Source organism: Salvelinus sp. IW2-2015, unplaced genomic scaffold (assembly GCF_002910315.2).
Source record: "Salvelinus sp. IW2-2015 unplaced genomic scaffold, ASM291031v2 Un_scaffold1497, whole genome shotgun sequence".
Lineage (NCBI taxonomy): Eukaryota > Metazoa > Chordata > Actinopteri > Salmoniformes > Salmonidae > Salvelinus > Salvelinus sp. IW2-2015.
The window spans coordinates 123283-138113 of record NW_019942945.1 but is presented as its reverse complement, the minus strand read 5'-3'; the positions used below and the strand labels follow the sequence as shown (position 1 = coordinate 138113).

Here is a 14831-nt window from a genome sequence, read left to right as displayed (position 1 = left end):
ATGGTGAGGTAATTAATTACACTATGGATGTTGTATCAATACACCCAGTCACTACAAAGATACAGGCGTCCTTCCTAACTCAGTTGCCAGAGAGGATGGAAACGGCTCAGGGATTTTACCATGAGATCAATGGTGACTTTAAAACAGTTGCAGAGTTTAATGGCTGTGATAGGAGAAAACTGAGGATGGATCAACAACATTGCAGTTACTCCACAATACTAACCTAAATGACATAAAGGGGAAAAGGGGATACCTAGTCAGTTGTCCAACTGAATGTATTCAACTGAAATGTGTCTTCTATAGTGAAAAGAAGGAAGAAAATATTCCAAAACACGCATCCTGTTTGCAATAAGTCACTGAAGTAAAACTGCAAAAAAATCAAATTAACTTTATGTCCTGAATACAAAGAGCTTAGTTTGGGGCAAACCCAACACAACACATCACTGAGTACCACTCTTCATATTTTCAAGCATGGTGGTGGTTACATCATGTTATGGGTATGCTAGTCATTGGCAAGGAATCGGAGTATTTTAGGATAAAAATAAACGGAAYAGAGCTAAGTACAGGCAAAATCATAGAGGAAAACCTGGTTCAGTCTGCTTTCYACCAGACACTGGGAGACAAATATACCTTTCAGCAGGACAATAACCTAAAACACAAGGCCAAATCTACACAGGAGTTGTTTACCAAGATGACATGGAAAGTGCCTGAGTTGCGGGGTGTGAATACTCAAGGGGTGTGAATACTTTCTGAAGTGTGTGTGTGTGTGCGTATGGGTGCCTATGTCTGTGTGTATATCCCTGAGGCATGGGTTTTACATTGCTGCATTATCATGACGGTGCCAAACACACAAACACACACACACACACGCGCATAAAGTTGCCACGCTCGACCTCAACAGTTTTGACTTAAATCGACTTGAAAATCTATTGCAAGACTTGAAAATGGCTGTTTGGCAATGTTCAACAACCATCTTGACAGAGGTAGATYTTTTTTTTTTTAAGAATAATGTGAAAATATTGTACAATCTATGTGTGCAAAGCTCTTAGAGGCTTACCCAGAAAGAATCACAGCTGTAATTGCTGCCAAAGGTGATGCTAATATGTGTTGACTCAGGGGGTTCATACTTATGTAATAAGACACACTAGTATTTTTATTATTCTAATAATTCTTGGAACAAAAGTTAGAAATGGTCTTCCGCGTATTTTGAGTATTTTGTGTAGATCTTTGACAAAAAATGAAAATGAAATTCATTTGAATCCCACTTTGTAACACAATAGAATGTGTGGAAAAAGTCAAGGGGTGTGAATACTTTCTGAAGGCACTGTGTGTGTGTGTGTGCGTATGGGTGCCTATGTCTGTGTGTATATCCCTGAGGCATGGGTTTTCATTGCTGCATTATCATGACGGTGCCAAACACACAAACACACACACACACACACGCGCATAAAGTTGCCACGCTCGACCTCAATCAATTCAGCGCTTCGTATCAAGACCACTCGATGAATGAGGGGGCTGAGACTCGAGAGAACGAGCGAGAGCCAACACCTAAGTGGGTTACCGCGGCGACAGCTAATGGAACAGTTGGCCGGTGTGCATGGCAGTTTTTTTTCGTTCATCCGCGGGACAGTTAATTGGCCAGATGGYCCTCTGGGACCTGTAGGCAAGTTGTTTTATAATATATGCCAGTACAATACACACATAGGAGTTGTAGTTCTCTGTAGTTCAGTACCTGAGGGTTTTGGTGGTCATGTCGATAGCGGTGATGCCGTGGTACATCAGCGTCTCGCTCCACACCGGGTTCAGAGTGTTCTTCAGTGTTTTGGTGCGGAGCTTGTTCGCCTGCAGGGGACGAACGTGAGAAGGAGAGAGGGATGAGAGATGGAAAGGGAGAAGAGGAGGCGAGAAAGGATTGGGGAAAGAGGGAGAGAGGAGAGAGAGAGTATAGAAAACAGTGTGTCGGGGAGCATAGGGGAAAGAAATGGGCGATAGAGAAAGTGACAGGTGGGAAGAGATGAGAGAGAGAGAGGTGAGGCAATTGGGGAGGAGTATGAGGGAGTTGAGATGATAGAGAGAGAGATAAGAGGGAAATAATTAGAGAGAGAGAAACTTAATTTCTCTCCTTCCCTCAAGAAATGGTAGACATCTGCTCACCTACTTTATAGAGGAGGACAGGAGGCTTCCCCACTTCACCTGTCTGTCTGTCTGTCTGTCTGTTTGTCCCCCTAGCCTGTTGCTAGCACCACTACCGGCCAGACCCGCAAACAAGCACTAAGCTAATGCTAACACAACACACCACACCTGTCAATTGACCCGCGCTAACACAATTAGCATGAAMAATCAAAGCCACTCAATGAAGAAAGGCCTAGCGTTACCATCCGATAATGCTACGCTAACTTCCCCTTCAYGAATGATTGAGAAGGCAGGGTTTTCACATTAGCCAGCTCTAGACTATTTTCCATTATAAGCTGCCTCCAGCATGTGCTGCTGTTTTACATATTTCATTTATTTTCTCGGTTACACAACGGCTGTTTTTTCGTTTTGATGCCGAGACCAGGCACGCTTCCTCACTTACTCAGCCTTGAATCCCCCCAGTGCACACACACATACATCCACAAATACACACACACACGCACACGCACATACACACACACATGTGCACAAACACGCCAAGAGAGTGGAGAACTGTATACTCTCGAGGTACTCAAGCACAAGCGTAAATCCCCACTCCCCAGGGCATTCTGGTGCTCCGGAGCTAATTACCTCTCTCTCTCCATCCTTCAGTCTCTCTCTCTCTTTCTCTTTCTCTAAACATCTCTGTCTTTCCTCAAATCTCCCACCCCCCTCTCTTCCTCCATTTCTCACTCTTTTTCCTCCTCTTTCTCATCGTTTCCACCTATACCACCAGGTACATCCCCGTCCAAAACAGCATATGGTGTCAGCAAAAATCACCCGCCTGCCTCCCCTCCCACTTCATCTCCATCTATCTCTTTCTCTCCCCTGCTCCCTTCCCCCCGTCATCAATGATGTTACATGTTTCCCTAAATATTTCATCTTTAGCCCTCCGCCTCTCCCTCACTCCCCCCCCCATCCATCTATATGGACCCTCTCCCTCTCTTCCTCTCYCCCTCTCTTCCTCTCTCCCCTGTTCCCCCGAGCTCACGCACACAACTGGCTAAGGCTGTGACTCAGAAAGCTCATTCTCCATGCGCCACAATTAGGACAGGGAGCAGATGAGAACGCCGAGCCGGGGAGACACCGAGCACCTCTCTCACGGCTCTCTCTCTTTCTTTCTCCCTCTCCTCTATCCCTCTCTCTCTCTGTGTAATGTGTGAGTGTGTGTGAGGAGGAGAAAGTGTGTAAAGGCGTGTGTTGTGTTTTTGTGCATGAGAGAGAGAGAGAGAGAGAGCAAGTGTGTGTTTCTGTGGAGGTGTGTTTAGTCAGGTGTGTCTGTCCATGTGAGCCCAGCGTTCCTTTAGTATGAGTAATCATCTTGTGCCCCTGTATGTGTGGACGCTGGTGTGTGAAGGAGTGTGTATATCTATGTGGGAGTATCTCTGTGTGTGAGTGTGTGTGTGTGCGTGTGAAAAAATTGAAAGGTTGAAAGGGGAGAGTGTGTGTGTGTGTGCTCGTGCCCCTGTGTGTGCAAGATGGTGTGTACGCGTGTGAGTCCCTCCCTGCCGTCTGCCAGCCCGCCTGTCATCCTCTGTTTCACACTCACGTGCTCCCCACTCCTCGGCGCTGTAGACTCGCGTGGTCGATATTTACCAAACGGGGGTTTGTGGGTACTTACGTATGTGCTGACGTATGTCCCCCCCCCCGTCTACACTCGCCTGTTGACGTGAGTAGTGTAACAATCGGCGCTGTTTCCATGACAACCACCCGCTGCCGTCCTCCCTTCATCCATCTCCCCCCTCCCTCCTTCTCTCCCCCTTTACCTCCCGCCCTCCTCCTCGGCACTRTGTTGCTATTCCAAGGTCATAGAGGGTCACATAGAGAGAGAGATAGTGACAGAGACGGGGACGGAGGGCGGGGTGGAGAAACAGGGTGTGGAACAAAAGGAGGGGGGGGGGGTATTAACAGAAGCGGACCTAGTAGCTTTGTTTGCTGTATTTTTGGGGGGTTTGACCACAGACATTGTGTTTATAATGCCGGTCTCTCTCTCTATGCGGCTATCACAACTTACTTCGATGTTGACCCCAAACCCAAGATGGCCGCCACCAACAAACAACCACCTGAGAAGATTTTGTGTCGGCTGCCAAATCCTCCCGACCGTTCACAAKAACAACTCCGAAATCTAAACAAAGCCAGTAAAGTGGGACCAAAATATTGCTGTGGAGCACAGAGAAATACCACATTAATCAGCAAAGTGCCAAAACATCTCCTTTTTAATAGTCGATGTAGCGTGTCAACTTGCTACATTAGCTAGCTAGTTACATTTAGCTCTAAAGCCAAAGCCCAGTTTTTTCCAAGTACATGGACTTGCCAGCCAAATAGAAAAAGTAGCCAGACAGAGAGTTCCCGGGCTGGGGTAAAAAAAAAAAAATCATAACGAGCTCAATTTTGCCACGATTTCATCCRAAATACACAGCTAAATTATTGAATCCTTTAACAAATTTACCTCCCAGATTTGTRAAATAAATTGTGGTATTGAATAGAAAGACAATTGACAATTTACAATTGAAATTACTGAAAATGTATGAATTCAGTCTGTTGTAAAATGATGCAAAAACAAAACTTAAGAATGGGAAGCATAGAAATAGCGCACATAGAACATATTTACTGCTTCTTAGACTTGTGTTCAATGAGAATGACAGATCTAACTCATTTCTATGTGAATTTGGTAGGGTTGCCCAAAAAGTTACATATTGCAGCTTTAAACCTGTCTTCTCTTGAGATGAACGTTTTACTGCAAGATATGAATTGCCATAATTATGTTTGTTCTTCAAATTATGTATTTTATTGGCTCTGCTACTGTGGACATTTAGGGTAAGGGAACCAATGTGTCCATTTGGATTGACCTTTAACAGTTTGGCCTGTCAATCAATCACTGTGGGTGGGACTGTCAGGAGAGGGGGCAGGATGTTTGTGAGTCACAGAGTTGGTAGGGTTTCAGACCTGTCAATCACTGTGGGTGGGACTTTGAGGGAAGGCGGTAGAGTAGTAATTTAGTCCGAAAAACTAGTTTAGTCTACTCTTTCAATGTAATTTATTGTGGCAAAAACTACATCTCGTCTACTCTTTCAATTTAGTTTGTTGTGGCAAAAACCTAAGAAAAAAGGTTGTGTTCTGTAAAGTAAACATGGATTCCCTGTTGAGAAACAACAATATAGAATTGCAGGAAAATAGTTTTAAAAATGCTGATGTATAAGTGCTGTTGCATGCCAGGGGCATATGGTAGCTATCTCATTAGTATCTTATTCATCATTTTAGACAACGTTAGAATTATGCATTTCATTGTTTTGCTTACTTTGTGTAGCCTATTAAAATTCAACTTCATGTGGTTTTCTCCACGAGAAAGGAATACTGCATGATGGTCTGTAACCATGTTGCCCATTCAAATACTTTTGTTCAACAAAAAGTTCACGTAATTTCCAGTACATATTGCGAGGGTTGTTTGCTCAATGCGCTGTCTTTGTGTCAGTATATTGTCCTGTAAAAGTGGAGCTCCTGATAGTATTTTCCTTCCTTTTAGACCACATAATAAAATACTTCAAATGGTATGCTAACAGCCTCTCTCTCTCTCTCCTCTCTCTCTCCCTCTCTCTCTCTCTCCTCTCTCTCTCCTCCTCTCTCTCTCTCTCTCTCTCCTCTCTCTCTCTCTCTCTCTCTCATCTCTCTCTCTCTCTCTCTCTCTCTCTCTCTCTCTCTCTCTCTCTTCTCTCTCTCTCTCTCTCTCTCTCTCTCCTCTCTCTCTCTCTCTCTCTCTCTCTTTCTCTCTTCTCTCTCTCTTCTCCTCTCTTCTCTCTCTTTTCTCTCTCTCTCTCTCTCTCTCTCTCAACAAAGAATAGTATAGTTTAGGCCTCAACATCTTGCTAAACTTCTCTTAGCAGTCGCATTTTGAAAGTGCTGACCGAATAGGCACTTGCTCATACGTAGAGCTAAGTGTGGTAATGAGATAAGAAACAACATTATGAATTTACTRAAYATAAATACATAGCAATAGCAATAAGTATCATGACATTAGCTTTAATAACCTTCTATAATCTCTTTTCTTTTRTCATATTTTGGAACAGAATGAGTCTCTCTCCACTACCTATTGTTCCTGCAGTGAGGATTCAACATAATATATCTGCAGATAATCGCCAGAAAGCAGTAATAGACTACCTGTATGCAAATTAGGTAGCCAAATGAACGGCTATCTCACCRATGCGATCCGGTTCCCGTTTACCGACAATGTTTCCGCCATACTTTCCTATGACCRAAAACAACGATCACTATCCTTTGATATTTGGATGAATATTTCTACTTCGAATMAGCTGCTCAGGACATACTGCTCACCCCGGACTAAGCCCTGATCSCAGAGACTCAGAAGAGGAAAAGGCGGCGTTAGAGAGGCCAAAGTGTGGGCACCCTGACGAAACTACGTTGGCGAATAAATAATCTACCCCTACCCCGAGTTCTACTGGTGAACATACAATCACTGGAGAATAAACTGGACAAGCTCTGATCGAGACTATCCTATCAACGGGACCGGAAGAACTGTAATATCCTATGTTTCTCGGAGTTGTGGCTGAACAAGGACATGGATGATATACATCTAGCTGGTTTTTATATGCATCGTCAAGACCGCAAGGCAGCGTCAGGTAAAGTTGGGGGGGGAGCTGTGACTCTTTGTTAACAACAAAATAACTGCGCAATCTGTAATATTAAGGAAGTCTCGAGGTTCTGCTCACCTGAGTTAAAATACCTCATGATAAGCTGTAGACCCAAATACTTGTTCTTTTTTTTAAATTTTTTTATTTTTTATTGTTGGACATAAAAGACTGTGAAAACACCAGGAAATCAGCTCCAAGTGATTTTAATTTAAGACATCTGTTTCCAAGTAATCCCACGCATAATAGAGAGACACGTGATTGCATACAAATGTAAGCAAGGTTTGAAATTATCATGATTTTGTCAAACATTATATCTGTTTGGGCATCTTGCGGTCAATTTGCAGTCCTACAAATTATTTGTAATTATTTTCCGGCCCCCAAGAAAAAAATCTTCCCACGACTGAATCTAGTTGATGATCCCTGCTGTAGACCATACTATTTACCAAGAGACTAGCTGTCTATTTACCACCACAAACCAATACAGGCACTAGGACTGCACTGAACTAGTTGTATAGGGCCGTAAGCAAACAAGAAAATACTAATCGAGAGGCGGATTTTAATGCGGGTAAACTGAAACCCGTTTTACCTMATTTCTACCAGCACGTCACCTGTGCAACTAGAGACACAAGTCTAGATCACCTTTACTCCACACACAGAAACGCATACAAAGCTCRCCCTCCATTTGGACAATCTGACTATGACTCTATCCTCCTAAYTCCTGCTTACAAGCAAAAAAGTCAAACGAGAAGTACCAGTGACATACTCAATACGGAAGTGGTCCGATGAAGCGGTGCTAAGCTACAGGACTGTTTTGCTAGCACAGACTGGAATATGTGCCTGGATTTATATGATGGAGTTTACCACATCAGTCACCGGCTTCATTAATAAGTGCATCRATGAGGTTGTCCCCACAGTGACCGTGGCAGCTCAGGGGAGTCAGAGGTGAAACTCAMRATAAAATAAGACAGCGGGAGACCGTTTTGCGGTGCTCAAACAAAAGCTGTTCTTTAATAAAGGTTGGGGGGGAACGGGGAGGGTAGAAAAACAACTAAAAGGCCTCAGGTAACGGGTGGGTCGCTCTGTGTCTGTCTCCTCAGACCGCCTGTGGTAATGAACAACAAAAGAGAGAGAGAGCGAKGAGTCTGGGGTTTCAATTCTTGCTCTCAACTTGCGCCGGGTGGCGTGCTTCCAGGGAATGAGTCCTCTTCTTCGGGTTCTTCTAAGGTCTAGGCGTACCCTCTGCCTGTCTGCCCAAGCGCCCGAGTGACTGCACCTCTGTTTATACCCATTTGGGGTAATGACGGACAAGTGGGACCAATTCCAGATGCCAATTGGTTGCAGCACCTGGACTGGGTAGTATTGGTGTTGAATCACMAGCCCCAGCTGGTGCTTTTAGATCTGTCCATGGTGCTGACTCACCTTGGCCTCTTTAGCCCTCTGGAGATGACCAAGGTCCTGCTCCTTCCTTTGTAGCTTCCTGCTGGCTCCCAGGTTGCCACAGTATGTACATATCCCATCCAGAAGCCATGGATTACAGGCAACATCTGCACTTAACTAAAGGCTAGAGCAGCCGCTTTCAAGAAGCAGAACACTAACAGGCAAAATGTCATTACATGACTAAGATCGAATCCTACTACACCGGCTCTGATGCTCGTCGATGTGGCATGACTTGCAAACTATCACGGATTACAAAGGGAAACCCGGCCGTGAGCTGCACAGTAACGCAAGCCTACTAGACGAGCTAAATGCCTTCTATGCTCGCTTCGAGGCAGGCAACACTGAACCATGCATGAGAGCACCAGCTGTTCCGGATTACTGTGTGATCACACTCTCCGTAGTCAATTTGAGTAAGACCTTTAAACAGGTTAACCTTCACAAGGCCGCAGACGGATTACCAGGATGCATACTCAGAGCATGCGCTGACTAGCTGGCAAGTGTCTTCACCGATCTGTAATACCTACATGTTTCAAGCTGACCACCATAGTCCCTGTGCCCAAGAACGCCAATGTACATAGCACTCACATCTGTAGCCATGAAATGCTTTGAAAGGCTGGTCATGGCTCACATCAACACTATCATCCCAGGCACCCTGGACCCACTCCAATTCGGATAACGTCCCAACAGGTCCACAGATAATGCAATCTCTATCCACACTGCCCTTTCCCACGTGGACAAAAGGAACACCTAYGTGAGAATGCTGTTCATTGACTACAGCTCTGCGTTCAACACCATAATSYCCTYCAAGTTCATCACTAAGCTAAGGACCCAGGGATTAAACACCTCCTCTTCCATTGGATACAACAGGAACAGGATCCCACCTGTCTACTTGTACTTCCCATTACCTTTTCCTATTTGCCGGAAAATGGCTGCTGGCTAAGCTAAGGACGCTACTGGGACACATGCCACTTTACATTTTTCACTCATTACTTTAAYTGCTGTTAAATCTGGCTTTGGAATTTAGCGATTTTACTCTTCTCCCAAACTTTGACTGCAGCCAACCAGCGGTGTTTYCCTGTAWTCACTCACTTTGTGACTGACAGGCGCATGTCCTATCAATAGATCACTAGACGATGCATTCTAGCAGAAGTCTATAGAGACGTTTCTGACTAGCGAATTGAAACGTTTCAATGAAAAGAAGCCTAGTTATTTGGAAAAAGTAGTCAGTTGACAATGAGTCTGTAATCGACTGTTGAGCCGACAGCCGGCGCTTATGGAAAACCCTGATTAAGCCCAGTGCTTAGGCCAAAATCACAGGTGGTATTGTCTGTCCACTAAACAGCAGAGACGCACTCAAAACTCAACACGTTATCCAGAATATATGCAACTGGATTAATTTCAAAATGGATTTATTTTTAAATGTACTATGTCCGTGAAAGTATGGCAATAATTTCTATGACTCTTAAGTGCCGTGCTATCGCCAGCGTCAGSAAGCACTCTCCCGTCTGTTCGATACGTTATGGTGGTTTAGGTGAGACCATTTAGCACTTCACTGTGAGGCTGTTTCAGTGGAAAGAAACACGCACGCGACTAACCCACTGGGTCCCACTAATATGGAAGCTGATGAGGGATAGGAAGGTTGTAGTGACCTTGCTTGCTCCAGGCAGGAGGTGGAGCTTGACGTATGGATCGGCCAGTCCGTTGGAGTCCATGGCCTTTAGTCCCTGTGGAGACACACACAGGCATGGTCACAGACGCACACACACAGTGAGAGAGACACACACACACAGCAAGCACCAACACACACACACACACCACACACACACACACACACCAACACACACCACACACACCCCACACACACACAACACACACACACACACACCACACACACGACACACAACCACACACACACACACAGGCACAGAAACACACACACAACACAGGTACAGAACATACTTGGTCAAGGTTTAGCTATCATACACACGACATACAGTCATACAATACAGGCTGTAAGCCAGACAAGGTCAGGGCATGACAAAGAACATTATGTCCTTTGCTGTTCAACTCGACTCTTGTTTTGTCTATTGTGTCGCATGCCATTCTACTCAAATCGTTTTCATTCTAAGTTCATGATTTCTCAAGCTAGTCTGTTTATATGTAAGGTGTGCCAGCACTACCAATGATTTTCATTGGGTTGGGGTGCTTATCTGGTATGAACACGCCTCCCAAAAAAGGACAAATGATAGCAACTCCCCGAAATGTCCTAGTAGGAAGGCACAGGATTACGGCTGGATCCCAAATAGCACCATATTCGCTATGGAGTGCACTACTTTTGAAGAGGACCCATATAGCGCTGGTCAATAGGGAATGGGGTAACATTTGGAACACACGTTTAGTCTGTGTATATTATTGAATGGGTGCATCTCAGCTTCACATCTACCATAATACCCATAAGGGGTGTATATAATATGTTTGCCTGGTGTGGACTGAATGCCAAATCGATCTCTCTAGCCCGGATCGCATCAATACTTAACTCTGCCTCATTGTCAAGAGATAAACCTCGGTTCTCTCTCACTGAGTAGAGTTCCCGGGTTTTCTAGGCAAGCGCCATTGTCTTCATGACTTGGCTCGATGTTCTGGGTTAGAGCTAAGCCTGTCTCCGTGGAAAAGATATGTGGAGTGGCTTTCGACGCCGCAACGCTAACCKAAGGCTTGCAGTGGATCGGATAGCGCTTAAGCTGACTGCACTTTGATTCTGGACGCTTTGTGTGGAGGGGACACGGCTTAGCTTATGCTTGGGGTGTAAGTGGAGTCTTGTTTAGAATAGTCTGTATAGGGTGTATGGGGTTGAGTTTCTTACCTTGGCCTTGTGGATTGTACAGTGTAGACAGTTGTTCTCGTGATCAAAGAGCAGGGTGAACTCCAGGGTGCCCAAATAAGCTGTAAAACAGAACAATTCATTCAGGCGGTCCATTATTGGCCGTTGGTTTGGACCTGGCCGTGAATACAGCCTGAATAAAAGTGTGTATAAATGAATTGAATGCACATAAACACATATTCATGCCCAGATGGCCACACCGATGAATGCACATAAGAATAAACACGAGACACACACGCATACCTTCCACCCCCCACCCCCCCCCCAAACACAAACACCAGTAACTCCAGCCTCCTGCACAATTCTGGAAGCGGGATACGCTGAAGCTTATTTTCCTGACACTCTCTTAAAAAACATGCCTTGTTTTTATTACTCGCCATGAGTGGAGAGAAAATAAGCTTGAGGGCTGAATCCCATTACTCTGACACAGCTAAATAAATCACGCACTGTGTGTGTGTGTTGTGTGTGTTCCCCTCTGTCGGCGAAGCTTGGAGCGAGTCTAGCGACATTGAACGCGAGACAATGATGATGGCGAAGACGCTCAAACTCACAATTACTTCCCTTAAACAGCCGACACTGAGAAATGTACCCAGAAACTGGTTTTGACATAAACAAACGCCGGCGACTTCGAGAGCCAGGATTGAACCGCGAGAATATTGAGGCACGTGTTTGTTTTCGGTGATTAACTAGGATCCACATTTATTTACATAAATCACCGCAAGGACCCCATCGGAGTTTATGTGCGTAGACATGCAAGGACATACACAATTTGACAGCTGTGCACACATGGACTGTGATGCACATACTCGTACAGGCACATAGAAACACACTCAAAGACAACACACACACACTCAGAGACAAACGCATGAATATATGACTTCACAACTGGAAGTTCATTAACAAGCCTCATTTCAACACCCACAGTTAAACCCATAATGACATTCAGAAAGACAAACAAATACAACACAAGCCACACTGACTACATCTTTACACAATTTGACCAACGGATGTACACAATTGTCAAAATGAGTGTAGTACAACATACAGTACCTTCAGAAAGTATTCACAACCCTTGACTTTTTAGACATTTTCTTGTGTTACAGCCTTCATTTTAAATGTATTACACTGGGATTTGTGTCACTGGCCTACACACAATACCCTACAATATCAAAGTGGAATTATGTTTTTGGACATTTTTACAAACTAATTAAAAATGAAATGCTGAAATGTCTTGAGGCAAGAAGTATTCAACCCCTTAATTATGGCAAGCCTAAATAAGTTCAGGAGTAAAAATGTGCTTAACAAGTCACATAATAAGATATTAATTACACTTTGAATGGTGAATCAATGCACCCAGTCACTACAAAGATAGCGTACCACTCTCTGTATTTTCAAGCATAGTGATAGCTGAATCATGTTATGGGTATTGTTGTAATTGTTAAGGAATAGGGGGTTTTTCAGAATAAAAAAGAAACGTAATGGCAAAATCCTAGAGGAAAACCTTGATCATTCAGCTTTCCACCAGACACTGGGAGATGAATTGACCTTTCATCAGGACAATAACCTAAAACACAAGGCTAAATATACAATGGAGTTGCTTACCAAAACGACATTGAATGTTCCTGAGTGGCCTAGTGACAGTTTTGACTTAAATCGTCTTGAAAATCTATGGCAAGACTTGAAAATGGCTGTCTAGGAATTTTCAACAACCAACTTGACAGAGCTTGAAGAATCTAAAGAATATTGTACAATCCAGGTGTGCAAAGCTCTTAGAGACTTACCCAGGAAGGCACAGCTGTAATAGCTGCCAAAGATGCTTCTACAATGTATTAACTCAGGGCTGTGAATACTTATGTAAGGTAGATATTTCTGTATTTAATTTTCAATAAATTTGCAAAGAAATKAGTTTTCACTTTGTCATTACGTGGTGATGTGTGTAGATGGGTGAGATTCTTTTTTGAGTTAAATCATTTTGAATCCATTTTACTGTTACACAACAAAATGTGGAATAAATCAGGTGGTATGAATACTTTCTGAAGCCACTGTATATATTTGATGAGTGTATGCACAGAAAAAAAACTTTTCATCCAGAAGGTAGTGTGTAATGGTTGTGGATGTGTTGTGAATGTGTTGTGAATGCGTTGTGTGGAATATTTTGTACAAATTGTCAAATATTCTCAAATGAGAGTTCTCCATTTCCAATCCTTTCTCTTCTGCGTCCTCATATACCCATAACACACTGTTCATTTGTGCTTGTGTATTGCTCAATCCGTTGAAATGTACTTGGATCAAAACACGGATTTCTGTGATATTAATTGGATGTTGTTGGAGATGTGAGAAGGAACATTTGGCCCACTTATCTTTCTTTAAAACCCTGGCTAATGACGTGTTACCAAGCAATGTTCTTAATTATTGTAAACATTGAGATGAATTGAGGATATGGCATCTTTATTGAGAATGTTTGCGTTGGCGCTAGAATGTTTCGAAATAGATTCACACACACACACACCAAACTTGACCCAAAGGCCTTCCTTTCCCTAACTCCTGAACCCTGACCCCTCCACCAAACCCCCCCCCCCCACTCACTGCCTCCTAAACGTTATGATATAAGACGATTGTTCATTTCGTAGGTGACAGCCCATTGTCTAGACTGGAGAAAGAAGACTCAAGGCACTGTTGATGTAAATATGAGGACAAGGTGGAGCGCGAGAGAGAGAGAAGAGAGAGAGAGAGAGAGAGAGACGTGGAAAGAGTGCAAGAGAGAAGAAGAGGGTAAGAGAGAGATGCAGATTATGCTGTATATAGAGCGTATAAAAATAACAGTAAATGGAGAAGAGCATCAATGAGTAGGACGAACACTGTCAAGAAACATGAAGATAATTATATCGGAAGATCTTTTGACTTGAAAGCTCTATTGCGATATGAGGAGTAGCTTACGTAGCTCAGTACTTGAAGAAGAACGTTATGCCTTACTGCTAGGAGAGGGAGGAGAGGGAGACTAAAGGAGGCCAAAAGAAGCATGAAGTGAGATATAACTCGGATAAAGTGAGGTGATACTATGCCTTTGTCTCCCACACTTCCTTTCCCTCCTCCCCCTCCCATTCACATCTCCCTCTCTATTTCTCTCTCTCTTCATACTTCATCTCCATCCCACCCCCCACTACACACAACACGTACGCGCCACACACAAACAAACACCAACCAATCTACTACCAACTACCCAAACGACACTCACGCCGTACCCACATTACATCGCGGTCCCAACATGAGCGTATCGAGAACCTCCTCCGCCCCAACTCCCACTTCGCCCCCCCACCCGACTCTTCCACCCTCCTCCCATCCCTCCACCCTCTTCCTCATCCACCCCATCCTCCCCCGCACCTTCTCGTGCCACCTCCTCTCTCCAGACTCTCCCTCCGCCCTCTCGTCAAGATCTCCATGCAGGAGCCATTCTGCTATCAACTTGTGTCCCGGCGCCATCAATGCCATCCCGCCAGTCTCTGACTTCTTTCCCGCGCTTCCACGACTTCCCATGACGCCGCCCCCGCCCCGGAGAAGAAGATCCTGAAGGAACCGGATTTCGCGTTGAACAATGGAGGGGAGACGGACGGAGAGAATAAGGAGAAGGAGAGGAAACTCCATGAGGTGCGACCGGAGGGCGAGAGCAAAGGGGATTCGGACCGACATGATATGAA

The 14831-nt window shown here is 44.4% G+C and overlaps 1 protein-coding gene across 1 annotated transcript in view; it reads right to left on the bottom strand.

The window, feature by feature from the left end:
• Positions 1–14823, bottom strand: part of LOC111958344 (double C2-like domain-containing protein beta) — a 69854-nt gene extending 55031 nt beyond the window's left edge. Inside the window, exons 1-4 of the mRNA XM_024138480.2 lie at positions 14379–14823; positions 11119–11198; positions 9905–9979; positions 1733–1842 (exon numbers count right to left, since the gene is read on the bottom strand). Of these exons, the coding sequence (XP_023994248.2) occupies positions 1733–1842; positions 9905–9979; positions 11119–11198; positions 14379–14823 (710 nt within the window). The remainder of the gene's footprint in view (positions 1–1732; positions 1843–9904; positions 9980–11118; positions 11199–14378) is intronic.
• Between the last annotated feature and the right edge of the window lie 8 nt (positions 14824–14831).